Raw genomic sequence first — 28,000 nt, forward strand, 5'->3', positions numbered from 1 at the left:
CTCCGGGAATTTCTTACTGCAAAGAAGCCCAAACGTTCGGCTGTGCATTCTAGCCAATCACCCCTGTCGTGCTTTTTCCCCCCAAGCTCGCTGTCATATGACGTACAATGTGAGAGACCGAAAGCCACCTCTTGAACAACACATGTGGGGATTTTGTTGATCGGAGCTAATGAATTCTAACAACAAGTGATCGAAATCAGTTCATCTGTCTTTAAACTGCAAAATTGTGGGGGTTTACCCACGTCTTCCAAAGCAAGATGGCAAAAAGCAATCTCCAGTTCAAGACCAAGTAAGTCGAACGCACTTCACGTGGATAACTAGCTAGCTAGATAGCTAACGCTGGGCAAATCTTAGCTATCTTCTTGCTAAATTACCGTTGTTTTTTCTTCTTCATGTAGCTATGCTGTTTCCAGCACTATCGAACCATTCTACAAGGGAGGAAAAGTACAGGTATGTTATCACTGATAGTTACCTCCCTCTGTAAAACAGTTAGCTAGCCAACTACCCAACGTTACTGTAGCTATAATTAACTAGCTATACCGTTGACAGATGTGTTATGGTATTTCAATATGTTTTCCTTCGTTACAGATCAGTAAAGATGAGAAATTCATATTTTGTACGTGTGGCACACGTGTCAACGTCTTGCAAATCGTTACAGGGAAGATTGTTCACAGTATTGAACAGGTGAGACTGTCTCGCTTTCTCTCTCTCTCTCAACACTCGTGTGCAGCTAGTTCAAACATTAATGTCTGTGCAGATTCTCATTTCCGTCACTTTTGTAATTGCAGGATGATCAGGAGGACATTACATCATTCGCCCTCAGCCTTGATGATGAGGTAAAACATTTGACATAATATAATGGGCTGTTCCAGACCTACGGCTGCATTTACATAGGCAGCCCAGTTCTGATCTTTTGCCCAATTGGTCGAAAAAGATCTGATCAGATTGGTCAAGAAACCAATTTACTCAAAAAAATATCAGAATTGTGCTGCCTGTGTAAACACAGCCTTAGTGTCACACTCAGTACTTAGTTTGACTACCTTAAGGCATCAGCATGCTTCAGTTCGGCTGCCGCCTTTTTCATGAAAACAAGTCGTCACTCTTTGAATGACTAGACTTTCTTGAAGAATCCCTACTCTTGACTGATCATCGAGGAAGGGCTGTAAGACTTCGCCTCCGAACTTCAGCTTGCCTCCAGAAAAAATGTGTGCCCGAACAGCCCAAATAAAAGACAACTGAAGTGCAAAACGAACAAAAACGTCACACACATGTTGTCATAATATATGCACAAACTCTACCAAAGTGTTTCAGCTGGGAAGCATGTGGACACCTTTATTCCCCTCTTCCCTTCATCCCTTACTTCCCCCTTTCTCCTCCCTCCCCCTTTTTCTCCATCCATTCCTCCTTCCCTCCCCAGATCCTGGTAACAGCCAGCAAGGCTCTGCTGCTGAAGCAATGGGACTGGAAGCAGGCCCAGTGCACACGCTCCTGGAGGGCCATCCACAATGTGCCCATTGCCAGCATGACCTTTGACCCCACCTCCACACTCCTGGCCACAGGTGAGCGGATCGACCTCATAGGATAACTTCCCACACCCATCATACCCTAGCCTGGTCCCAGATCTGTCCCACACCCATCATACCCTAGCCTGGTCTGTGCAGATGATGTAAATTGTTTTAATTTCAGAATAATCGTGCTGAAAGAAACCACGGATGCCAGTTGGCAAGAAAGCACTTACAGATCTGGTACCAGGCTCTATCTTGTAACAGTGTTAATTTTGGCAATCTTTTAGAGGATTTTAGTAATTTTGACAAAAATATAATTGGCTTAGTTACATTTTACCATTTGAATAATGATAGTCTAATTATTGTCAAAAGAACTAAAACAGTGTGCCATTTTAGTCCACTAAATGCCCTTTCATTTTGTCACATCACATTTGAATTGCCTCATAAACCTATAGTAAACATAAATCACTGACTTCTATGTTAACAAACATACACAGCCTTGTCCTACCAACATTTTTCTGTATGACGTCATTCTCTTCCCAACAGCAGAAAAATGACAAACATAAGTATAGACAGTGCCTTCGGAAAGTATTCAGACCCCTTGACTTTTTACGTTACAGCCTTATTCTAAAATGGATTAAATTGTTTTTATTCCTCAATCTACACACAATACCACATAATGACAAAGCAAAAACGGGTTTAGAAATTTTTGCAAATGTATTAAAAATACAAAACTGAACTATTCCATATTCATAAGTATTCAGACCCTTTACTCAGTATTTTGTTGAAGCACTTTTGGCAGCGATTACAGTGTCTGGTCTTCTTGGGTATGACGCTTCAAGCTTTGCACACCGGTATTTGGGGAGTTTCTCCCATTGTTCTCTGCAGATCCTCTCAAGCTCGGTCAGGTTGGGTGGGGAGCGTTGCTGCACAGCTATTTTCAGGTCTCTTCAGAGATGTTAGATCAGGTTCAAGTCTGGGCTCTGGTTGGGCCACTCAAGGACATTCAGAGACTTGTCCCAAAGCCACTCCTGTGTTGTCTTGGCTGTGCTCTAAGGGTTGTTGTCCTGTTGGAAGGCGAACCTTCGTCCCAGTCTGAGGTCCTGAGCGCTCTGGAGCAGGTTTTCATCAAGGATCTCTCTGTACTTTGCTCCGTTCATCTTGCCCTTGATCCTGAATAGTCTCCCAGTCCCTGCCACTGAAAAACATCTCCACAGCATGATGCTGCCACCACCATGCTTCACAGTAGGGATGGTGCCAGGTTTCCTCCAGGCGTGACGCTTGGCATTCAGGCCAAAGAGTTGAACCTTGGTTTCATCAGACCAGAGAATCTTGTTTCTGATGGTCTGAGAGTCCTTTAGGTGCCTTTTGGCAAACTCCAAGCGGGCTGTCGTGTGCCTTTTAGTGAGGAGTGGCTTCCGTTTGGACATTACAATAATGGCCTGATTGGTGGAGTGCTGCAGAGATGGTTGTCCTTCTGGAAGGTTCTCTCATCTCCACAGAGGAACTCTGGAGCTCTTTCAGAGTGACCACCGGGTTCTTGGTCACCTCCCTGACCAAGGCCCTTCTCCCCCGGTTGCTCAGTTTGGCCGGGCGGGCAGCTCTAGGAAGAGTCTTGGTGGTTTCAAACTTCTTCCATTTAAGAATGATCTAGGCCACTGTGTTCTTGGGGACCTTCAATGCTGCAGAAATGTTTTGGTACCCTTCCCCAGATCTGTGCCTCGACACAATCCTGTCTTGGAGCTCTACGGACAATTCCTTCGACCTCATGGCTTGGTTTTTGCTCTGACATGCCCTGTCAACTGAGGGACCTTATATAGACAGGTGTGTGCCTTTCCAAATCATGTCCAATCAATTGAATTTACCACAGGTGGACTCCAATCAAGTTGTAGAAACATCTCAAGGATGATCAATGGAAACAGGATGCGCTTACGTGCAATTTCGAGTCTCATTGCAAATGGTCTGAGTACTTATGTAAATAAGGTATTTCTGTTTTAATAAATTAGCAAACAGTTCTAAACCTTTTTCGCTTTGTCATCATGGGGTAATGTGTGTATATTGTTGAGATGTTTTATTTAGTCATTTTTAGAATAAGGCTATAACGTAACAAAATGTGGAGAAAGTCAAGGGATCTAAACACTTGCCGAATGCACTGTATAACAATTATTTGGCCATGTAAATTCCTAATTTAGCCTACATAGCTATTGTTTTGTATGTAATGTGCAATCAGACACACACAAGCGCAGAGAGAGAAAGAGTAGCACCATCTAGCTAAAATTGATTGAGAGTTTTTCAGTGATACGCACAGTCTCTCCAAAGCTCTTGTCCAGTTCACTTAGTAGTCCGATTTTTAGTCACAGAGAGAATTTAGTCTCGTTTTAGTCAACTGAAATAAAAAATCATTTTCCATGAGTTATATTTTTTTCTGGGTCTATTTAGTCAGTTATAGTCTCGCCAATTGCCACTGAAAAATAGGTGTTTGACATATTTTAGTCACTATTTTTGTTGATGAAATTACCACTGCCTAGTACCTACCTGTTATACCCAAAACAACAGCTCAATCAAATGCTCCCACTTTAAATGGGTACGCTGAGATTACACCTTGTACTTCCTGTCTGTAATATGAGTCTGTCATCCTGTTGGTGTGTAGGAGGCTGTGATGGCACCATAAAGCTGTGGGACGTGGTGAAGCAGTATTGTACGCACAACCTGAAGGGCTCCTCTGGGGTCGTACAGTAAGTTACTGACCACCTCTTTACTCTGATCTGAACTGCTGATCTAGGACCAGTTTAGCCTTTCAGATCATGAATAAGATCACATGGATGGGGGGGGGACCTGATCCTGGATCAGCACTCCTACTCTGATACGCTTTATGAATACTTGCGCGGGTCAATTTATCTCATGGTTTATAAATGAGATCTATTCCTCAGAAACTGGTCAAACCCTTGTAGATGTAGGTGCCTTCGATAAGTTGATACATTGACAACAAGACATGACTTAAATCTAGTTGCTAGTTTGACGTGTGGAAATTAATATTGAATATTATGATTCAGCATGTTTGAGGGGATCAGTTAAATCAAGGCGAGCCACATAATTGTTAATCTTAATTATATAATGAGTAGTTTTTATGGATGCAATGTGGTTTGTAGATCAGTGATTAAGCACAGTCCGACTGCAATGATCTCAAACACTCACGTTGTCCTCCTCCTGCCCTGCAGCCTGGTGGAGTTCCACCCAGACATAAGTCTACTGCAGCTCTTCTCCTCAGCGTCAGACTGTGGCATCAGGATGTGGGACCTGCGCTCCAGCCAGTGTCTGTGCGTGCTGCAGAGCCACTACAGCCCTGTCACCTCCCTGGCCTTCACCCCCGATGGAGCCTCCATGGTCAGGTACTGTAACAATCAGTCAACGGTTTCTTTTATGCAGCTCTTTTTACATCAACAGTTGTTAGAAAGAGCTCTACAGTAGAGCAGACTGAGATCTAAACCTGCTGTACTGTAGGACAGCTGAGCTGACTGGCATGCTCCTACCACTCTCTGGCTAGGTTTCTATTCACTGTTTGTTTTTTTGAAAGTTTACATAGTAAATAGATGAGACAATTGCCTGCTAGGGTGCCTTTCCATTTAACTATCTTGTGTTGATTTAAAAACAACTGGACGTAATGATGTCAAACCAAAAAAGTACCTTCGGAATTATTCGGCAATCTTCATTTATTTGAAAAACACCGTTTCCATAATTTGTTGCAATAAAGAAAAATCCATCCCAGTTAAAATTATATATTTTAAGAAAATGTCTCATATCTGCCGTTTCTATTATATATGTCGCAATAATATATATTTTTTGCGACATTGCTGCTGCTGAATAAACCTGGGTCAATAGAAACCTGCCTTCTGACACTTATCATACCCTAGGCTGGTCTCAGATCTGTTTGTGTTGCTCCAACTCCTATGGACCTCTGCAGATCATGTATATTGTTTTAATTTCTGAAGAATTGTGCTGAAAGAAACCAAACAGCACTTACAGATCTGGTACCAGGCTATACCTAGTACCTACCTATCATAGCCAAAACAACATGGTGAGCTATTGGTGCAGTGTTGTCCAAGATATTCAATTCATGTGTCAATTTAGTGTTTGGAACTACTCGAGACCAGTGGTTCCAAACCTTTTCCATTCCGGGGACCATCAAATCACCATCAAAGCTCTTGAGGACCTCCATTCGTGGAGTCACAGAGATTTTTTTTTTCATAAAATATTTTGCTGGTCAAATTTAGCCTATTTGATCACAAATGTAACCCATCAAAGGCCTGTTATAAAAATGTAAAAGGCTTTGTGAAAAGTAATGTCAAATTGCATATAATCGCATTAATAATCCCATGAATACTCCCAACTGTTATTATAAAAAATAATATTGATTTATTTATTTTGCGGCTCGCCTGCAGTACCCCCGCGGACCACAGGTTAAAAACCATAGCTTTAGACCTCATCACAGCTGATCAGTTCATTTCGAGCTTGCTGAATGTTGGATGCTTGTTTGGTTGCAGCTCTGGCAGGGACAAGATCTGCACAGTGTGGGATCTGAAGAGCAGGACTGCCAGGAGGACAGTGCCCGTCTATGAGGTACTCTCATACTCTACTTTCTTCCAGAGTTGTTTTAGAATGGCTTTTGCAACTAAAAGTTGATTGGTGTATCATCAGCCTAATTGCATGAAATGCGTTGCTTCCCTCGCCAGGCTGTGGAGTGTGTTGTGCTGCTCCCTGAGGACGAAGATTTCTCTGAGATCGGGGTGAAAACTAAAGAGATCCACTTCATCACAGCAGGCAGCAAAGGTATGTGCTTACAGTCCCGCTCCTGGGTGAAGTTCCCCCTAGGTACAGATCTAGGATCAACTTCCCTAACCTTAACCATTAGTGGAGGAAAATGCAAAGCTGACTCAGATCAGTGTCTAGGGGCCACTTCTCCTTACTCCAACAATCCCCAGGCAAGATGGTGGAGGAGTCTGCCCACCAATATAGCTAGATAATACTGAATGAGACTAGTGTATAGTTTTAGCCGCCAATCAGAGATGATCATAATTTTATAGTTAGCCAGAACAACACAGGGAGCAAGCCCAATCAAAGACCCCCACTAAAGGGATTCTCTCTCTCCAGGTGTGCTGAGGGTGTGGGATGCCAGCTCGGCCCGCTGTGTGTTCGCCCAGACGCTCCCCTCCGCTCCCCCCGCGGGGGGCTCCGAGGAGGGGGGAGAGGAGTATGGAGACCCCCGGAGCCTCACCTACTGTCTGCCCCTGCCCTCCTCCCTCAGGCTGGCCACGGTCACAGCAGAACATAACATCCTGCTCTACCAGCTGCCCTCCTTCACCACACAGCAACAGGTGGGTACCAGCTGCCCTCCTTCACCACACAACAACAGGTGGGTACCAGCTGCCCTCCTTCACCACACAGCAACAGGAGGGTACCAGCTGCCCTCCTTCACCACACAGCAACAGGAGGGTGGGGGGTGAAAGGGACGTTAGGATTGTTCTTATTGTTCAGAATCCTTTAGTTCAGATGGTAGGTCTTCTGTTTGTTTGAAGATGTTTTCTCCCATGCTGATGGTTTATTTGGATCAAGAGCCTTGCTTCTGTGTTGCTGGTGTTCATTCTCTAATGTTCTCTCTCCACCCACAGTTTGTTGGCTTCAATGATGAGGTCCTTGATGTGAAGTTTCTGGGCAAGGGTGACACTCACATTGTCGTGGCGACTAACAGCTCCCAGCTCAAGGTGTTTGACCTGGCCACCAGCAGCTGTAAGATCCTCTACGGACACACAGGTGAGTCCTCTGACCAACAGAGGGCAGCACCTCTCTGCTTGTCCGTATGGGGTTTTCACTAGGTAGGAAGATGGAATGGAAACCTAATTCACATTTGTAAAAAGGTTAGAAACTGAGAATAATAGTTCTCAGAATAAGTGTCTGGTTCTTTCTTTTTTTACCTGGCAGCTCCCTTCAGCCCAGTTCTAACATTGATCCCAACAACGTATAGTTAATATTTCACCCAAATGATCTAGTACCTCACTCAATAGAACATCTGGACAGTTCTGAAGATTGACCAGCAGGAGGCAGAGTTGCTGTGTGAAACACTGATCCCCAAACGGCACCTTGCAATGCAGCTGTAGAATATCTCCACCCTGCAGCGGGTCTGTAGAATATCTCCACCCTGCAGCGGGTCTGTAGAATATCTCCACCCTGCAGTCCATCTGTAGAATATCTCCACCCTGCAGCGGGTCTGTAGAATATCTCCACCCTGCAGTCCATCTGTAGAATATCTCCACCCTGCAGTCCGTCTGTAGAATATCTCCACCCTGCAGTCCGTCTGTAGAATATCTCCACCCTGCAGTGCGTCTGTAGAATATCTCCACCCTGCAGTGGGTCTGTAGAATATCTCACCCTGCAAGGATGCAACATATACTGTATGTAAGCCTTGGAAGTCTTTCTAAACCATGGCGATTGGAGGGATTCTAATTAAATTGGAGCTGTGAAGGTATTTACAAGAAGCCTAAGAAACCTGATAAACTGAGCAATCAGACAGACAGAGTTACTGCCATTCAGGATTAGAGACACTGATAGCTTGGTAACTGGTCGGTCTGGTTTGACAGTTTGACTGACGTTGAGAGAGTTGCTCTTTTCTCACCTGGCTCGCCCCTTTTCAGAAGGGTTGACCTTTCCTTTCTCCTCCACAGATACCGTCCTGTCACTCGACGTGTTCAAGAAAGGGTCCCTGTTTGTGAGCTGTGCAAAGGTGAGGCTACAGCTTGACTGTTTCCTTGTTTCATCAGGAATGTTCACCATTCCTCATTTACGAATGGAATCCTCTCCTCAACCTTTCGTCAACATGAGTTAACCACAGAGTAGGATGAAATCCACACGTACACAAACAGATTCATGCATACCTACACACACACACTCCCTACTAACCAGTATCATCTAATCAATACTATTGAACCCTAGCCTGGTCCCAGATCTGTTTGTGCCGTTTTGCCAACTCCTATGGTCATAGTTATGCCAAACGTGACAATGACCTCTGTGCTAATGATGTATGATGTTTTAATTTCTGTATAATAGTGATGGAATCAAACCACTGATGCCAGTTGGCAAACTGGCACAAACACACACACATAATACACACTCCCTCTAACCAGGGTCCCTTCTCTTTCTCTGTACAGGATAAGTCAGTGTCCTCTCTATTTCTCTCTCTCTGTACAGGATAAGTCAGTGTCCTCTCTCTCTCTCTCTGTCTCTATGTGTACAGGATAAATCAGTGTCCTCTCTCTCTCTATGTGTACAGGATAAATCAGTGTCCTCTCGCTTTCTCGCTCTCTCATATATAATATTTTATTCTTTCTTTCCCCCCAGGATAAGTCAGTGCGTGTGTGGAGACAGGATCCAGACAGTGGTCAGGTGTGTTGTGTGGCCCAGGGCTGCAGCCATGCTAACGCTGTGGGTTCCATCACCTGCTCCAGGTAAACCACTACACACCAGGGTCTCCTCAGTTCTGACCCTGGAGGCCCACTGTGGATGCACATTTCTCCACTATTGGGAATGCCAATATCCAATGTGTTATTCATCCATACACTGTTGCTTGTGCACGATCTAATCCTTCCTTCTTATCCTACCACTGTCTTTCTCTCTCTCTTTTTTTTTTCAGGATGAAGGAGTCGTTTGTGGTGTCTGGTAGTCAGGACTGCACCATCAAGGTGTGGGATATCCCAGAGACCATCCCGGAAACAGACGGTGACATATTCCAGCTGACCGCCCGGGTCACAGAGAAGGCACATGACAAAGTATGACACGCGCATTCACATACATTCAAGCATCATACATACAGTTGAAGTCGGAAATTTACATACACCTTCGCCAAATACATTTAAACTCAGTTTTTCACAATTCCTGACATTCAATCCTAGTAAAAATTCCCTGTCTTAGGTCAGTTAGGATCACTACTTTATTGTAAGAATGTGAAATGTCAGAATAATAGTAGAGACAATTATTTATTTCAGCTTTTATTTCTTTCATCACATTCCCAGTGGGTCAGAAGTTTACATACACTCAATTAGTATTTGGTAGCATTGCCTTTAAATTGTTTAACTTGGGTCAAACGTTTCGGGTAGCCTTCCACAAGCTTCTGGCCCATTCCTCCTGACAGAGCTGGTGTAACTGAGTCAAGTTTGTAGACCTCCTTTTTCAGACACTTGTAGACACTTTTTCAGTTCTGCCCACAAATTTTCTATAAGATTGAGGTCAGGGCTTTGTGATAGCCACTCCAATACCTTGACTTTGTTGTCCTTAAGCCATTTTGTCACAACTTTGGAAGTATGCTTGGGGTCATTGTCCATTTGGAAGACCCATTTGCGACCAAGCTTTAACTTCCTGACTGATGTCTTGAGATGTTGCTTCAATATATCCACATAATTTTCCGTCCTCATGATGCCATCTATTTTGTGAAGTGCACCAGTCCCTCCTGCAGCAAAGCACCCCCACAACATGATGCTACCACCCCTGTGCTTCACGGTTGGGATGGTGTTCTTCGGCTTGCAAGCCTCCCCCTTTTTCCTCCAAACATAACAATGGTCATTATGGCCAAACAGTTCTATTTTTGTTTCATCAGACCAGAGGACATTTCTCCAAAAAGTACGATCTTTGTCCCCATGTGCAGTTGCAAACCGTAGTCTGGCTTTTTTATGGCGGTTTTGGAGCAGTGGCTTCTTCCTTGCTGAGCGGCCTTTCAGGTTATGTCGATATAGGACTCGTTTTACTGTGGATATAGATACTTTTGTACCTGTTTCCTCCAGCATCTTCACAAGGTCCTTTGCTGTTGTTCTGGGATTGATTTGCACTTTTCGCAACAAGGTACGTTCATCTCTAGGAGACAGAACGCGTCTCCTTCCTGAGCGGTATGACGGCCGCGTGGTCCCATGGTGTTTATACTTGCGTGCTATTGTTTGTACAGATGAACGTGGTGCCTTCAGGCGTTTGGAAATTGCTCCCAAGGATGAACCAGACTTGTGGAGTTTGATTTTCTTTTGATTCTCCCATGATGTCAAGCAAAGAGGCACTGAGTTTGAAGATAGGCCTTGAAATATATCCACATGTACACCTCCAATTGACTCAAATGATGTCAATTAGCCTATCAGAAGCTTCTAAAGCCATGACATAATTTTCTGGAATTGTCCAAGCTGTTTAATGGCACAGTCAACTTAGTGTATGTAAACTTCTGACCCACTGGAATTGTGATACAGTGAAATAATCTGTCTGTAAACAATTGTTGGAAAGATTACTTGTCATGCACAAAGTAGATGTCCTAACCGACCTGCCAAAACTATAGTTTGTTGACAAGAAATTTGTGGGGTGGTTGAAAAACGAGTTTTAATGACTCCAACCTAAGTGTATATAAACTTCTGGCTTCAACTGTACATACATTCAAGCATGTACACATAACTGTACAGACACATACCCACCCACACAAAAGCACAAACACATACCCACCCACACAAAAGCACAAACACACACAAGCATGTACACACACTAACACATGTCTAGAAGCACGTTCACAGGTGCACCATACTGGTAGGTAAACTGACAAATACGTTGTAGTGATAAGACTGTTTGTCTGGTGACTCAGGTGCTTGATTTGTTCACTGTGATGGGAATATATATATGGCTTTCCTCATAAGGAAGTCAAAGTCCCAGCTGATAATGTCCTGTTGTGGACTCCTTTGTCTGTATGAACTATTGTTGTCATACAAATGCACTCACAACACAGATGGTTTGAGGTTTCTATGTATAATGTGGGTGCCTGTTCTGTGAAATGTATACTTGAGAAGGAAGAAAGGACTATGTGTTTGGTAGGTCTTGTTCCTCCCTGTCTCTCACCCTCCTATTCCCCATCCTCTCCCCCTGCCCACCCTCTTCCCCTCCAACCCCTCTCTACTTCTTTTAACCCCACTTTATATTTGTCATCTGTCACTTTCTAAATTCCCCATTGTTTTCATCCCTGCTCTGTGTCACACTGACCCCATAACCTTCCATTTCTCTCTCGCTCTCTTATTCTGTCTCTCCCCCCTCCCTCCCCAGGATGTGAATAGCGTGGCAGTGTCCCCCAACGACAAGCTCTTGGTGTCTGGTTCCCAGGACCGCCTGGCCAAGCTGTGGTCCCTGGGGGCCCCCGGGGCCGACCTGGCCCTTCTGGGGGTGTTCCGGGGCCACCGCCGGGGGGTCTGGTGTGTCCAGTTCTCTCCCATGGACCAGGTGCTGGCATCCTCCTCAGCTGACGGCTCTGTCAAGCTCTGGAGCCTCCAGGACTTCAGCTGCCTCAAGGTGGGTGAGGGGAGGTGAGGGTGGGAGGTAGGGGTGTATGTTTGCGTGTGTGTGTGTTTATGTGACGTGTATAATTCTTATTTGTAAGAATTTACATGTTTTACGTTGCTCATCAATTGCTCATTTCCCTCGTACAGTAGGTATGAGATAATCAACCCCATTTTAGTTCCTCCATTACCTTGGCACTCCCGAACACTCGTCAAACCAATTAAAACCAATTGAACCATGTATTGAATGGTAGTTGTGAGTGATCGTGATCATTGTTAGTAGATGACGTTATCACCACATAGTAGCTTTATGCACTAATATAATGGCTCATGGAGGGAGGTTGTGTTCAACTTGTGTCTCCCTCCCACGATATCCTTTCTGCCCTTTGTGAGTGACACATTCTTTGAACAGTCATGGTCTCCTGTATGGAACTGTTCTGGAACACAGGAACAACAGAACCTGATGAAATGGCGTGCCTTGGTTTGTTATGTACAGTATCTTCAAATGTTATCTAAAACACCCGTTAGCCTTTTTAATTAACCTCTCATCGGAAATCCAATATAGCCTTTTGCTCTGTCACAAATGAATGGCCTCAAAATTCGCAGGTTGACGTTTGTCATCAGTCTTGTCCTGGAGGCAGAACAGCGATTTTTCCCTAGATGGACCAGTGGCAAAAGTAAAAATTGGCTATATTGTAAAAAGGTTAGGTTTAGGTTTAAAATCTGATTTGTTGTCTGTGGCTGTGCCAGCTAGTGACTACCCCGCAGAGCTGCCTCCAGTACATGAGTCATCACAATAAATGCCAACCTGCTCAAAGCGCACGTGTGGCGTGGGCCCGTTTTCATGGTGCTGATCTTGGATCAGGTTTGCCTTTTAGATGGTAATGAATAAGATATGGACAGTGAGGACCTGATCTTAGATCAGCACTCCTACTCACTGACGCTTTTTGACTACGTGCCCTGGTGGAAGTTATATCTGGCCATTCTCTGGCACTGAAACTGGTGTGGCATGTTGTGTCTTGTAGACGTTTGAAGGCCACGATGCCTCTGTGCTGAAGCTCATCTTTGTGAGCAGAGGGACTCAGCTACTCACAAGGTACGACACACACTTTTGTGTTTTTTATCCTTCCATAATTCTTATGGTAGCATGCCAATATCACATCCCAAGCATTGGTTATACTGTTTTTTCCCTTAAAACACATCTCTCTCTCTCCCACCCTCTCAATCTTATGAGTCTCTCTTTCTCTCACACTCGCTCTGCTCGCCCCTCTCGCTCTCTTTCCCTTTTTTCCTCTCCGCCCGTCTCTCTCTCTTCCCTCCTCTGTCTCTCTCTCTCTCTCTCTCTCTCTCCAGTGGGTCAGATGGGCTGGTCAAGCTGTGGACCATCAAGACCAATGAGTGTGTGAAGACGCTGGATGCCCACCAGGACAAGGTGTGGGGTCTCCACGCCACCAGGAAGGACGACCGCGTTGTCACCGCCTCGGCCGACTCCAACATCACTGTGTGGACGGTCAGTACTGGCCCTAACCGACTGACGCTCACTGATTGATTGAGTTTGAATAATTAGAAATGCATGTAAAGCTCGTCCAGTTGGAAACCACGTTATGACCCGGTTAATATAGTACATATACTGTAAGTCAATTAATCCACCAACCAATCAGTCAGTCAGTCAGTCAGTCCAATCTATTTCAAAATACCTTTTTTTATCAGCAGTTGTCACAAAGTGCTTCAAAGTCTTGACATCTCCCACCAACACCTTAGAACAAGGCGTACCTACCTGGGGTAGATCCATGAGGTACAAGGCCTTAGAAAGAGACGTACCTACCTGGGGTAGATCCATGAGGGACAAGGCCTTAGAAAGAGACGTACCTACCTGGGGTAGATCCATGAGGGACAAGGCCTTAGAAAGAGACGTACCTACCTGGGGTAGATCCATGAGGGACAAGGCCTTAGAAAGAGACGTACCTACCTGGGGTAGATCCATGAGGGACAAGGCCTTAGAAAGAGACGTACCTACCTGGGGTAGATCCATGAGGGACAAGGCCTTAGAAAGAGACGTACCTACCTGGGGTAGATCCATGAGGGACAAGGCCTTAGAAAGAGACGTACCTACCTGGGGTAGATCCATGAGGGACAAGGCCTTAGAAAGAGACGTACCTACCTGGGGTAGATCCATGAGGGACAAGGCCTTAGAAAGAGACGTACCTACCTGGGGTAGAGGGACAAGGCCTTAGAAAGAGACGTACCTACCTGGGGTAGATCCATGAGGGACAAGGCCTTAGAAAGAGACGTACCTACCTGGGGTAGATCCATGAGGGACAAGGCCTTAGAAAGAGACGTACCTACCTGGGGTAGATCCATGAGGGACAAGGCCTTAGAAAGAGACGTACCTACCTGGGGTAGATCCATGAGGGACAAGGCCTTAGAAAGAGACGTACCTACCTGGGGTAGATCCATGAGGGACAAGGCCTTAGAAAGAGACGTACCTACCTGGGGTAGATCCATGAGGGACAAGGCCTTAGAAAGAGACGTACCTACCTGGGGTAGATCCATGAGGGACAAGGCCTTAGAAAGAGACGTACCTACCTGGGGTAGATCCATGAGGGACAAGGCCTTGGGCAGGAGAGTAATGTAGTATGCAGAACTCAGGCTTGGGTAACTCCACCAGTACCGACACCATAGAAATATAATTACTAGAAATGCTATTAGTCACACTCTTACCTGTAAATGAGTAGATAACCAGCTGTATTGCCCCTATAAAAACGTGTGATAGGAGCATTGCCAGCCAGTGATGCCAACTTAGCAATTTTGTTGCTAGATTTAGCAACTTTTCAGACTACCCTGGCAACTTTTTTTTCAAACAGCACCTAGCAACAAATTTAGCTACTTTAAAAAATGTATTTGGAACTTTTAGCAACTTTTGAAAAGTGACTCAAACGCTAAAATGCATTTTCCCTCTAAATGACCCCAAAACGATTTTCTCTGTCACACACTCAGTCACAACACACGTGCCTGGCTGCAAAAGTGCATTGTGAGTGACGTCAGCAGCAGGCGCTCAGCTCGTGCCCAGCCAGCAGCAATTTCAGCAAATTGCAAATCATTGTTGGCTGACTGCAGCAGCAGTAGTACGGGTTCGACGAGCCAAACCCAATGAATATAGTTGGTCACGAATGTTTGATCTTGAACAGAACTTACAACATCAATCAACATGCCTCAATCAAAAATGTACAGAAAAGAGTGGGAGTCTGTACCTGAACAAATGTCAAATCATATTTTTTGCCGAGATGGCCAGTCAATTTGAGTAACGTTATTGTGTATTCTACGTAATGACGCAGTTTTACGTTATCACGCAATGACATTACAACGTCATTTAGCAACTTTTAGCAACAAATCAACCTGCCTCTAGCAACTTATCCTGAAAATTTGTTGGCAACACTGTTGCTAGCTCCATTTCCTGTGTCCTGGCTGAGTCCAACAAGGTTCACACAAGGTGCTTGAAGTACTGGAATACCTTAAATCTGAAGTTTTCTCAAATTGGTACTGAAAGGAGAACAGAAAATTATGAAATATGAAAAATATTGGAAAAATGTATTGGTCTTGCAAGTTAATTTCCAGGCAGTGTCTCGTGCTCTGGTTGCCAGGTGAGCTCTCTCATTCCACCCACACTGGGCGGCAGGTAGCCTAGTGGTTAGTGTTGGGCCAGTAACCGAAAGGTTGCAAGATCGAATCCCCGAACTGACAAGGTAAAAATCTGTTGTTAGCCCCTGATCAAGGCAGTTAACCCACTGTTCCTAGGCCATCATTGAAAATAAGATTTTTTTCTTAACTGACTTGCCTAGTTAAATAAAGGTAAAATGAACACTGCCACTTAGCCAGGCAGGTACAGAACTGACTGATTAGGCACCACCTAACGTCACATTGATAGCTAAAATGGCGGGCAAATGTAGATTCAACCCTGCCTGGCAAGATATTGACATTTATGTCTGGGTTTTGCCAGACCCAACCAGGGATGTAGTGGAGGGTAAACGCAGTTTACGCACCTTTTTATTTGTGAAATAGCGTTTGATAACCTTTTTTTTAAAAAAATTTTTTTATATTATCGTGAGAAAGACTGGAATTATGATTCATGTATGCTCGTTTTGTTCGCCTGCTCCCCCAGATTTGCCTTGTTAGCAGTGCATTCATTCACTATTCTGTCCAATGGGAAACACTACCCACGACATAGCATAGACCGAGAGGTGAAATCAACTACCTCAGCCCAGACCTACAGTGGCAAGTAGCGAAGAGACTCTGCTGACAGTGTAAATTATTTTAACATCCCTCAACTCCTGCCGTGTCAACAGACACCCACCAAACAACCCCCCCTGACTCTCAGAGAATGAGTGTACAACTGGTAAATAGTCGCTGATACTTCAGTCAGATGTCTAGCTAGCTATGTAGCTCAATGGCTCTGGCTATTAGCCAGGTAGCTAGCTAACTAGCTGGCTAGAAGGATGAAGTTAGAAGCCAACGTTGAACAGAGCCTGACCTCCAGCAGGAGTAGTTGACTGAAATTAAGCTAGCTATAATCAAAAGATTGGCTACTATACGTTCTCATAACAAAATAAATGTTCTTTGTAGTGAGACGGTGGTGAGTCAGGCTGCAATGAAGGAGGCAAAGGAGATGCACAGAGAGAGGAAGCATTGAAGCAAGCAGGGAGTGAAGTGGTTCCCAAACTTGGGGTCCTCTAAAATATAAATAGGGTCCCCTGAGAGAGTCTTTAATCTTATCAAACAATAACTGTCTCTTCAGTCTATGTCATGGAAAGAGCTCATACCATTGCATTACTTCCTGTTAACCTCACAGTGAGTACCATGTCATTCCCAGGTATAACTCCCCTAGGCATTGGTAACAGGTTTCATGATGATGATTTGGAAGCATTGCTGACCTCATGGCTGTGGTTATTCTACAGAAATTGTACCTTAAGGAAACATCAAATAAAAAGCTGGTGTGGCAATGATTGTGTACTGTATCATGTGCTGCATGTTACCGCCATCTGATTCCTTGATGTTTAGGAGAAGACGACAACTCCTATTGTCATAGTAACTCCAAACGTGACCGCTACCTCTATGCAGATGATGTATGATGTTTTAATTTCTGAATAATAGTGAAGGAATCAAACCACTGAAGCCAGAAAGAGAGAGGAAAAAATATGACAATGACCATAGGAGTTGGCAGGTGTGTGTGCAAGCACGTGTTTGTGTGCACGTGAGTGACCTCTGCATAAAGGAAGCAGCCGTCAGCTAAATAAAGGTCTTCATGCTGTCAGTATAACACCTCCATCTGCCAGGATGCAGTGGTAAATACTTGTCATGGAGATAGTCGTCCATCCTTTTGTATGCGACATACCTGCCTGTATTATGAAAGATGGGAATTCAGCCTGTTACATAAGTGTGCCTCAAAGCTAATGAAACCAGGCAATGCCTCGTGTGCCACTTCATGCCAAGAATGATTCAGGAATGACACCAGACTGGATTTTGAACTTGGTCGTGATGTCCATTGCGTTTCAGATCTTTATGAAAAGGGAGTGTCTTGGTACTCTAACTATTCCAACTATTGTCACACCCATCCTAGATCGTCTAGCGATTCGGGTTAAGTTTTAAACTAGATGCTATATGTCTTTAAAACTGGGGGTATATTTGTATGGCAAATCTAGAACTGTTAGCTAGACTTATGTTGTTGTATAAATTGAATGAGTGACATGATAAATGTGTTGTGTGTGCCTTTCCCCTGTAGGATGTGACAGAGGTGGAGCAGGCAGAGGAGCAGGCGAAGCAGGAAGACCAGATACTCAAGTGAGTTCACCTTCGATACAGATATCAACTGGGCATTAAAACATCCTTCACCTTCGATACAGATATCAACTGGGCATTAAAACATCCTTCACCTTCGATACAGATATCAACTGGGCATTAAAACATCCTTCACCTTCGATACAGATATCAACTGGGCATTAAAACATCCTTCACCTTCGATACAGATATCAACTGGGCATTAAAACATCCTTCACCTTCGATACAGATATCAACTGGGCATTAAAACATCCTTCACCTTCGATACAGATATCAACTGGGCATTAAAACATCTTTCACCTTCGATACAGATATCAACTGGGCATTAAAACATCCTTCACCTTCGATACAGATATCAACTGGGCATTAAAACATCCTTCGACACAGATATCAACTGGGCATTAAAACATCCTTCGACACAGATATCAACTGGGCATTAAAACATCCTTCGATACAGATATCAACTGGGCGTTAAAACATCCTTCGATACAGATATCAACTGGGCGTTAAAACATCCTTCGATACAGATATCAACTGGGCGTTAAAACATCCTTCGATACAGATATCAACTGGGCGTTAAAACATCCTTCGATACAGATATCAACTGGGCGTTAAAACATCCTTCGATACAGATATCAACTGGGCGTTAAAACATCCTTCGATACAGATATCAACTGGGCGTTAAAACATCCTTCGATACAGATATCAACTGGGCGTTAAAACATCCTTCGATACAGATATCAACTGGGCGTTAAAACATCCTTCGATACAGATATCAACTGGGCGTTAAAACATCCTTCGATACAGATGGTTCAGTTGGTTGGAGCATTGTGCTGACAAACACAAAGGTTGTGGGTGTGATGTTTGCTTGGGACATAACGTCTGCATATATAGGTTTTACATGTAGGTGGTTCAGCAAATGCACTGAAATTCCAATTCATCAATGTTTTTCAATGAGGACAAAATGGAACTGGAATTTGGTTTACTTTCAGTGGTCAGTTTAGGGTAAGTGGTTAATTTTAGTATCAGCGGTTCACTTTAGGGTCAGTGGTTAAACTAGGGTCATTGGTTTAGTTTCGGGTCGTGGTTGGTGAGGGGTTAGTATTCTGAGTTTTAACACTATGACCCACTTTGTAGACCCAGCTGCTCCTTCCAACAGCTGATAAATATCTACAGATCAAGGGTTTGTTAGACCAATGTTTGCCCACTGCCTAACCACACTAGAGGTCATGTTGGAAAGAAGTCCAGGTGGATAACATGTTCTATTTACTTACTTCTAAACACACACACACACACAGGCGGAGGTCCAGACATAGAAATGTTGTCTTCCCTTTGGCCCACCTGTTAGTGTTCCTTTTAAAAGTCACAACCTGTTATCTGGAACCATATGTAAGGATAACCACGGGGATTGATAAGACTGTCCACCCACCACTGGTTTTTCATACAGTATAGTGTGCCTCTGTGCATGGACCACCCAGCTGAGCTAATGGCTGCGGTAATTCTGCAGAAATTGTACCTCCGTCTTAAGGAAACAGCCCCCGGCTAAATAAAGAGCTGGTGTGTGACAATGAGCGTGTATTATATCTTGCTTCTGAACGTCGCCGCCACTTCATCTGATTCCTTAACATTTAGGTGAAGACAGCAACTCCTATGGACTGACCTCTGTGCAGATGATGTATGATGTTTTAATTTCTGAATAATAGTGAAGGAATCAAACCACTGATGCCAGAGAGAGAGAGAGAGCGAAAAACATAGTAATTCCATAGGAGTTGTGAATGCGCGCTTTTGTGCGCATGTTTGTGTGTCTTTTCTGGGTTGTGTTTATTAGGACACGTTAATGTTTTAAGACATTTTGCAATTGGAAACAAAAATGTGCGTTTCTTATTGGAAAAATCCAGGTGGTCCCTCACTGTCTCAGTCCTGTTTTGTGCGTAATGAACGCAGCCCCGGTTTTTCTACTTTCAGATGTAGTGGTGTGTTGTTGTGTTGTGCAGGAAACAGGAGTTGTCTAACCTGCTTCATGAGAAGAAGTACCTGAAGGCTCTGGGCCTGGCCATCTCCCTGGACCAGCCACACACTGTGCTCAAAGTCATTAAAGGTATACTTCTGTCCTCTCGCGCTTCTTCTATTTCCTACTACACATCCACACACACTCACACACCGTGCTCCACATCATCAAAGGTACATTTCTCTACCCTCTGTCTCTAGTCTCTCACATGTTTTCTCCACACTGTACATACAGCATGTTGATCCTCCAGATTCTTCCTCATGTCTCCAGAAATAGCTGCTGGATTCCACATTGCTAATGTTGTCACTCACCTTCCACCCTGTCACTACCTATTATCTTACTGTTTCCTCTGTAGTAGTCCTCCAGGCACTAGTGTAGACTAGACCTGTGGGAACTCTACACAACGAGGACTACATAGAGCAACATTACTCAGTAACCAGTTCAGACTCTCTAAACCTCTCTGTCATTAAGTTAATGGATGACGTGACCTGCATACAGACAGGTCCACTGACAGTCTGACACCAAGGCCTTAGAGGCAAATAGACTAAATGGACCAAATCACTCTACCCACATTCCAGGCCTTTATGTTCCCTACATGGACCTTCTTCTGAGCCAAAACATAGATAGTTGTGCATAGGTGCACTTTCGTGTTTGTTTATCGAAACAAAGAAGATTGGAACATACTTGTTTTAGACATTCCTTGTATTGATCATGGATGAGATAGACTGGGTGGTGTTCATTAGGGCAAAACGTTGCACAACAAAAATTATATAATTTCTTATTTTACAAGTTCCGATAGTACCAGCCCGTTTCGGAACCGTTTACTTCCGTCTCGTGCCTATTGAACATGGCCTGAGAGAGATCAGGTTCTGAGCTAAATAAAGGTACAGTTTATTAACACAGGAGTGTTCACATACTCAGTGTTTAGGCATGTTGGTGTTGGGAACATCATGTGTATATAGTCAACACACTAGTGCAGCTCCAAAACAACATGTCCTCTTAAAACTACATGGAACACATTCTGTTTACCATATTGAAATTCTAACAACATATAACATACGTGTGTTAAAAATACTTATTTAGGAAAAGTCAAGGACTGAAGGGTAATGGCTTTAAAAATGGCATATATATATATACAGTGGGGAGAACAAGTATTTGATACACTGCCGATTTTGCAGGTTTTCCTACTTACAAAGCATGTAGAGGTCTGTAATTTTTATCATAGGTACACTTCAACTGTGAGAGACGGAATCTAAAACAAAAATCCAGAAAATCACATTGTATGATTTTTAAGTAATTAATTTGCATTTTATTGCATGACATAAGTATTTGATCACCTACCAACCAGTAAGAATTCCGGCTCTCACAGACCTGTTAGTTTTTCTTTAAGAAGCCCTCCTGTTCTCCACTCATTACCTGTATTAACTTCACCTGTTTGAACTCGTTACCTGTATAAAAGACACCTGTCCACACACTCAATCAAACAGACTCCAACCTCTCCACAATGGCCAAGACCAGAGAGCTGTGTAAGGACATCAGGGATAGAATTGTAGACCTGCACAAGGCTGGGATGGGCTACAGGACAATAGGCAAGCAGCTTGGTGAGAAGGCAACAACTGTTGGCGCAATTATTAGAAAATGGTAGAAGTTCAAGATGACGGTCAATCACCCTCGGTCTGGGGCTCCATGCAAGATCTCACCTCGTGGGGCATCAATGATCATGAGGAAGGTGAGGTATCAGCCCAGAACTACACTGCAGGACCTGGTCAATGACATGAAGAGAGCTGGGACCACAGTCTCAAAGAAAACCATTAGTAACACACTACGCCGTCACGGATTAAAATCCTGCAGCGCACGCAAGGTCCCCCTGCTCAAGCCAGCGCATGTCCAGGCCTGTCTGAAGTTTGCCAATGACCATCTGGATGATCCAGAGGAGGAATGGGAGAAGGTCATGTGGTCTGATGAGACAAAAATAGAGCTTTTTGGTCTAAACTCCACTCGCCGTGTTTGGAGGAAGAAGAAGGATGAGGACAACCAAGAACACCATCCCAACCGTGAAGCATGGAGGTGGAAACATCATTCTTTGGGGATGCTTTTCTGCAAAGGGGACAGGGCGACTTCACCGTATTGAGGGGAGGATGGATGGGGCCATGTATCGCGAGATCTTGGCCAACAACCTCCTTCCCTCAGTAAGAGCATTGAAGATGGGTCGTGGCTGGGTCTTCCAGCATGACAACAACCCGAAACACACAGCCAGGGCAACTAAGGAGTGGCTCCGTAAGAAGCATCTCAAGGTCCTGGAGTGGCCTAGCCAGTCTCCAGACCTGAACCCAATAGAAAATCTTTGGAGGGAGCTGAAAGTCCGTATTGCCCAGCGACAGCCCCGAAACCTGAAGGATCTGGAGAAGGTCTGTATGGAGGAGTGGGCCAAAATTCCTGCTGCAGTGTGTGCAAACCTGGTCAAGAACTACAGGAAACGTATGATCTCTGTAATTGCAAACAAAGGTTTCTGTACCAAATATTAAGGTCTGCTTTTCTGATGTATCAAATACTTATGTCATGCAATAAAATGCAAATTAATTACTTAAAAATCATACAATGTGATTTTCTGGATTTTTGTTTTAGATTTCGTCTCTCACAGTTGAAGTGTACCTATGATAAAAATTACAGACCTCCACATGCTTTGTAAGTAGGAAAACCTGCAAAATCGGCAGTGTATCAAATACTTGTTCTCCCCACTGTATATATATATACACTGCTCAAAAAAATAAAGGGAACACTTAAACAACACAATGTAACTCCAAGTCAATCACACTTCTGTGAAATCAAACTGTCCACTTAGGAAGCAACACTGATTGACAATAAATTTCACATGCTGTTGTGCAAATGGTGGAGGTCATTTTGCAGGGCTCTGGCAGTGCTCCTCCTTGCACAAAGGCGGAGGTAGCGGTCCTGCTGCTGGGTTGTTGCCCTCCTACGGCCTCCTCCACGTCTCCTGATGTACTGGCCTGTCTCCTGGTAGCGCCTCCATGCTCTGGACACTACGCTGACAGACACAGCAAACCTTCTTGCCACAGCTCGCATGGATGTGCCATCCTGGATGAGCTGCACTACCTGAGCCACTTGTGTGGGTTGTAGACTTCGTCTCATGCTACCACTAGAGTGAAAGCACCGCCAACATTCAAAAGTGACCAAAACATCAGCCAGGAAGCATAGGAACTGAGAAGTGGTCTGTGGTCACCACCTGCAGAACCACTCCTTTATTGGGGGTGTCTTGCTAATTGCCTATAATTTCCACCTTTTGTCTATTCCATTTGCACAACAGCATGTGAAATTTATTGTCAATCAGTGTTGCTTCCTAAGTGGACAGTTTGATTTCACAGAAGTGTGATTGACTTGGAGTTACATTGTGTTGTTTAAGTGTTCCCTTTATTTTTTTGAGCAATGTATATATATATATATATATATATATATATATATACACACACTTTAAATTCATATGTAGTTAAAATGACTGCCTCAGCACTTCTAGTGTTAAAATCCATTAAAATAACTGGATGGGAGAGACTGGGTTCCATGTTTGACCGTCAAGGATTGGTCAGAGGTCATTGTATTGGCATAACAATGGACCGTCATACTGACACTAAAGGGTCTAGAATGGGGTTGTAGACGGGATGGGTCACTTAGGTCATGATGATGCGTACTAGGTTGCATCCCAAATGGCACCCTATTTGCTATCTAGTGCACTACTTTTGCTCTCCATAGAGCTCTGGTCAAAAGTAATGCAGTTTGTAGGGAAAGTTAGTTATGTAATTATTTAATAGACTGGCCATTGAACTTAGGTTATGTATTGTGTGCCATGACACTGGTTATGTATGCTAGGATCATAGGCTTCTATATCTGATGTGGGTTACTCTGTGTGCACTGTCTGTGACCTCGTGACTTTCCTGTGTGGCCTCTAGCGATCCGCCAGGGGGAAGATGGTGCTAAGCAGCTGGAGAAGACTGTGCTGAAGCTGCGCCAGGACCAGAAAGGTGAGCTCAGAAAGGATTGGGATATACTAAGCTGGCCCAAAAAAACACTGTTTTTACTACGTTGCAGAACATTCTGAAAACGTTTTGTGCTTGGTGGGTATTCAATATAGTGATGGAGCCACCTGATAATGGTCTGTGATAAAGGTCCGTGTATGGTAATGGCCCGTGATAAAGGTCTGTGTATGGTAATGGCCCGTGATAAAGGTCTGTGTATGGTAATGACCCGTGATAAAGGTCTGTGTACGGTAATGGCCCGTGATAAAGGTCTGTGTACGGTAATGGCCCGTGATAAAGGTCTGTGTACGGTAATGGCCCGTGATAAAGGTCTGTGTACGGTAATGGCCCGTGATAAAGGTCTGTGTACGGTAATGGCCCGTGATAAAGGTCTGTGTACGGTAATGGTCTGTGATAAAGGTCTGTGTATGGTAATGGAGTCTGTAATCCTAACCCTGACTCTCTCTACTCCCTCCCCCCCAGAGTCTATGCTGCGCTACTGTGCTGTGTGGAACACCAACGCCCGGAGCTGTCTGGACGCCCAGGCTGTGATCCAGGTGATGCTCACACACCTCTCCCCTGAAGAGCTGCTTCAGTACCAAGGAGCACGCGCACACCTGGAGGGACTCATACCTTACACTGGTGAGGAGGGGAAGAGGGGGACTGGGGAGTGTGTGTTAGTCACATTGATGTATAGACTCACGTCAGACGTGACCGCTACCTCTGTGCAGATGATGTATGATGTTTTAATTTCTGAATAATAGTGAAGGAATCAAACCACTGATGCCAGAGAAAGTGTCCGCTGATTGTGTGTGTGTGTGATGGTGTCCGCTGATTGTGTGTGTGTGTGATGGTGTCCGCTGATTGTGTGTGTGTGATGGTGTCCGCTGATTGTGTGTGTGTGATGGTGTCCGCGGATTGTGTGATGGTGTCCGCTGATTGTGTGATGGTGTCCGCTGATTGTGTGATGGTGTCCGCTGATTGTGTGATGGTGTCCGCTGATTGTGTGTGTGTGTGATGGTGTCCGCTGATTGTGTGTGTGTGATGGTGTCCGCTGATTGTGTGTGTGTGTGACGGTGTCCGCTGATTGTGTGTGTCTGATGGTGTCCGCTGATTGTGTGATGGTGTCCGCTGATTGTGTGTGTGTGATGGTGTCCGCGGATTGTGTGTGTGTGATGGTGTCCGCTGATTGTGTGATGGTGTCCGCTGATTGTGTGATGGTGTCCGCTGATTGTGTGATGGTGTCCGCTGATTGTGTGATGGTGTCCGCTGATTGTGTGATGGTGTCCGCGGATTGTGTGATGGTGTCCGCTGATTGTGTGATGGTGTCCGCTGATTGTGTGATGGTGTCCGCTGATTGTGTGTGTGTGTGATGGTGTCCGCTGATTGTGTGTGTGTGATGGTGTCCGCTGATTGTGTGTGTGTGATGGTGTCCGCGGATTGTGTGATGGTGTCCGCTGATTGTGTGATGGTGTCCGCTGATTGTGTGATGGTGTCCGCTGATTGTGTGATGGTGTCCGCTGATTGTGTGTGTGTGTGACGGTGTCCGCTGATTGTGTGTGTGTGATGGTGTCCGCTGATTGTGTGTGTGTGTGACGGTGTCCGCTGATTGTGTGTGTGTGATGGTGTCCGCTGATTGTGTGATGGTGTCCGCTGATTGTGTGTGTGTGATGGTGTCCGCGGATTGTGTGTGTGTGATGGTGTCCGCTGATTGTGTGATGGTGTCCGCTGATTGTGTGATGGTGTCCGCTGATTGTGTGATGGTGTCCGCTGATTGTGTGATGGTGTCCGCTGATTGTGTGATGGTGTCCGCGGATTGTGTGATGGTGTCCGCTGATTGTGTGATGGTGTCCGCTGATTGTGTGATGGTGTCCGCTGATTGTGTGATGGTGTCCGCTGATTGTGTGATGGTGTCCGCTGATTGTGTGATGGTGTCCGCTGATTGTGTGTGTGTGTGACGGTGTCCGCTGATTGTGTGTGTGTGACGGTGTCCGCTGATTGTGTGTGTGTGATGGTGTCCGCTGATTGTGTGATGGTGTCCGCTGATTGTGATGGTGTCCGCTGATTGTGTGATGGTGTCCGCTGATTGTGTGTGCGCCTCTTTACTTGTTTGTTGATACAGTTCCCTTGTTTGATTTGACCCTGTTTGTCCCCCCAGAGAGACACATGCAAAGGATAGGCCGTCTGCTGCAGGCCTCCATGTTCCTGGACTACATGTGGCAGAAGATGAGAGTGACAGGAGCTCCAGTCAGGTGAGGAGGACCTTAAACACAACACCCACCAATCACAATCCAGGGCTTATACTAACGCTATACAGCCCTGCCCAATGACTTTCAAATGTTTTCTTCAAATGCATTGCTTTTAGAAAGATTCAGAATAAAAAAACACATAAATTGCATTGTTTCGAGTTTATTTTAATAGGGATTGATGGTGATGACAGGATTCGCCCCAAAAACAGATTCTAACATACGCTTAAGTCAAATTTTCACTTAGTCTTCCATCAATATCAATGCATTGACTGAAGTGGAAATTCAACTTAAGCAATAGTTAGGATTCGCTTCTCTGAAGTGAAAGACATGTTTGATTTCATGTTTCCTTGTAGGCTTCTAAGTAACAGTCATCCGACCTATCAGCGTTGACAGTATGACACGCGAAGGTTGCTCTAGATCTAATCTGAGTCTAGAACAATGGCTGTTGTTGTTCATAGGAATAAATCTGTGCAAGAGAGAGAACTTTCACATATCTGTGGTTTGAGACCAATGCCTGTGTAACCAAACTGATGTTTTTACTGTAAGTACTGTAGTAGACTTCATTCTGAAACCACACACACACACCCACATTTCCCTCTCTATGGCTGCTTCCTAAATGGAACCCTATTGCCTATATACAAGTGCACTGCTTTTCACTAGGGCTCTGGTCTAAAGTAGTGCACTACATAGGTAATAGGGTGCCATTTGGGACACAGTTTATAAGCTTTGCCAGCACTGTAATGATGAATAACAAACTGATTGAGGAATGTTAACAGCAATAACCAGGTCCTGTACAATCACATACTGTACCATGGAACGTTAACTCCAATCTGGTAAATCAACACTGAAACTTCTGGAAGAATGGGACAGGTTTGAAGAATGATTCTTTGAAGTCATTATCTAGAAAGTCTTTGTCATGGGTCAAGCATAAAGATAATGTCTTCTGCAGTACCCCAATGTATGATGTGATAGGAAGTATGCAGCAGAGCCTAATTCTTCAACATGGTCTTAAGACCCATTAAGAATCCAGCTAGAGTCCAGCTTCAGGAAATACGACAGAGCAAATATGGGTCTGTGTGACACGTGAATTATATGGATATTTGACCTCCTTTGTTGTTGGTTGCTGAAGTGTGATGTCATATCCTTTTACAGTATGGACTCGCAGGATGAGGAGATGGACACTGCCTCTCTTCAGGTGCCACACCCCCTGTTCATGATTGACAAGCGACCAGGCGAAGGTGGAGATGGGAGTAGGGAACAGGGGAATGGAGAGGAGAGATGGAATGAGGGAGTGGCGGAGGAGGATGGTGGTCTCGAGGAAGATGCCAACATGGAGGAGGAGGAGGATGATGATGATGAAGTGAGTATCACCAGGAAAGCCTCAGTGAGCGGACAAAGGGTGGAAAATGGACAGAACGGAAAAGAAAATGGCAACCATCACTCTGGCAGTGAGGAGAGTTCAGGAGAGGAGGACCGGGGACACCAAACAGAGGCTAAGATGGCCAAGTGTCAGATCCTCCTGTCTGCCGCCTCCCTTCCACCCCTCCAGGCAATCATTAGCTGATGGGAGACTCTCTGACACCAAGCCCACTAAGGATGCCTGGGTGTGAACCTGCGGGAATCTCCTTCAGCATGGACCACTGCCTGGAGCAACAGTGTGGCTTTATAGACACTGACAGACAGAGAACAGGTCCTGAACGACCTTTTATAATAAACTGGTTTTGAGGTCGATAGGCCTGGCTGGCAGCCATTTTGGAAAACCGTGTAATTTCTCATAAATAGTGGCAACCATGTTAACTGATCAGGAAAAACTCTGGGCGCTAATTGAAGCCTACTGCTACAGGTCAGGAATTGTCGAGGCTCTACCCGTAACTTCCTCCCCATTCTTCAACAGAAACCAGTGCTCATTAATTTTAATATTTGTTCATTGTTGTGCAGTCCTGCTCTTCCACATAAACAAAAACAAACGCCTCCTTTATGTAACATATTTTGTTTGTCATGATTACAAATGCATCTGGAATAAAATGTGTGCCTTGTGGAA

The 28,000-nt window shown here is 44.6% G+C and overlaps 1 protein-coding gene across 1 annotated transcript; it reads left to right on the plus strand.

The window, feature by feature from the left end:
• The first annotated feature begins 77 nt into the window (after positions 1 to 77).
• On the plus strand, positions 78 to 28,000 carry tbl3 (transducin beta like 3). The gene is made up of 23 exons (XM_071413690.1): positions 78 to 289; positions 399 to 450; positions 589 to 684; positions 789 to 836; positions 1,418 to 1,559; positions 4,156 to 4,240; positions 4,724 to 4,894; positions 6,047 to 6,122; positions 6,236 to 6,332; positions 6,654 to 6,877; positions 7,172 to 7,313; positions 8,222 to 8,280; positions 8,895 to 9,001; positions 9,187 to 9,322; positions 11,613 to 11,855; positions 12,868 to 12,938; positions 13,196 to 13,352; positions 17,619 to 17,677; positions 19,669 to 19,772; positions 23,645 to 23,716; positions 24,194 to 24,352; positions 25,869 to 25,962; positions 27,112 to 28,000. The coding sequence occupies exons 1-23, from the start codon at positions 258 to 260 to the stop codon at positions 27,521 to 27,523; spliced, it is 2,838 nt and encodes a 945-aa protein (XP_071269791.1). The 5' UTR covers positions 78 to 257; the 3' UTR covers positions 27,524 to 28,000.

The sequence above is a fragment of the Salvelinus alpinus genome, chromosome 1, assembly GCF_045679555.1.
Source record: "Salvelinus alpinus chromosome 1, SLU_Salpinus.1, whole genome shotgun sequence".
In the NCBI taxonomy this organism is placed as follows: domain Eukaryota; kingdom Metazoa; phylum Chordata; class Actinopteri; order Salmoniformes; family Salmonidae; genus Salvelinus; species Salvelinus alpinus.

What these genes read in the sequence shown, in the direction of transcription:
- tbl3 (XM_071413690.1), top strand. Translation starts at nt 258, where the DNA reads ATGGCAAAAAGCAATCTCCAGTTCAAGACCAA. An exon ending in GATCCTCTACGGACACACAG is followed by an intron (nt 7,314 to 8,221) that starts GTGAGTCCTCTG and finishes TCTCCTCCACAG; the next exon opens with ATACCGTCCTGTCACTCGAC. An exon ending in TGTTTGTGAGCTGTGCAAAG is followed by an intron (nt 8,281 to 8,894) that starts GTGAGGCTACAG and finishes CTTTCCCCCCAG; the next exon opens with GATAAGTCAGTGCGTGTGTG.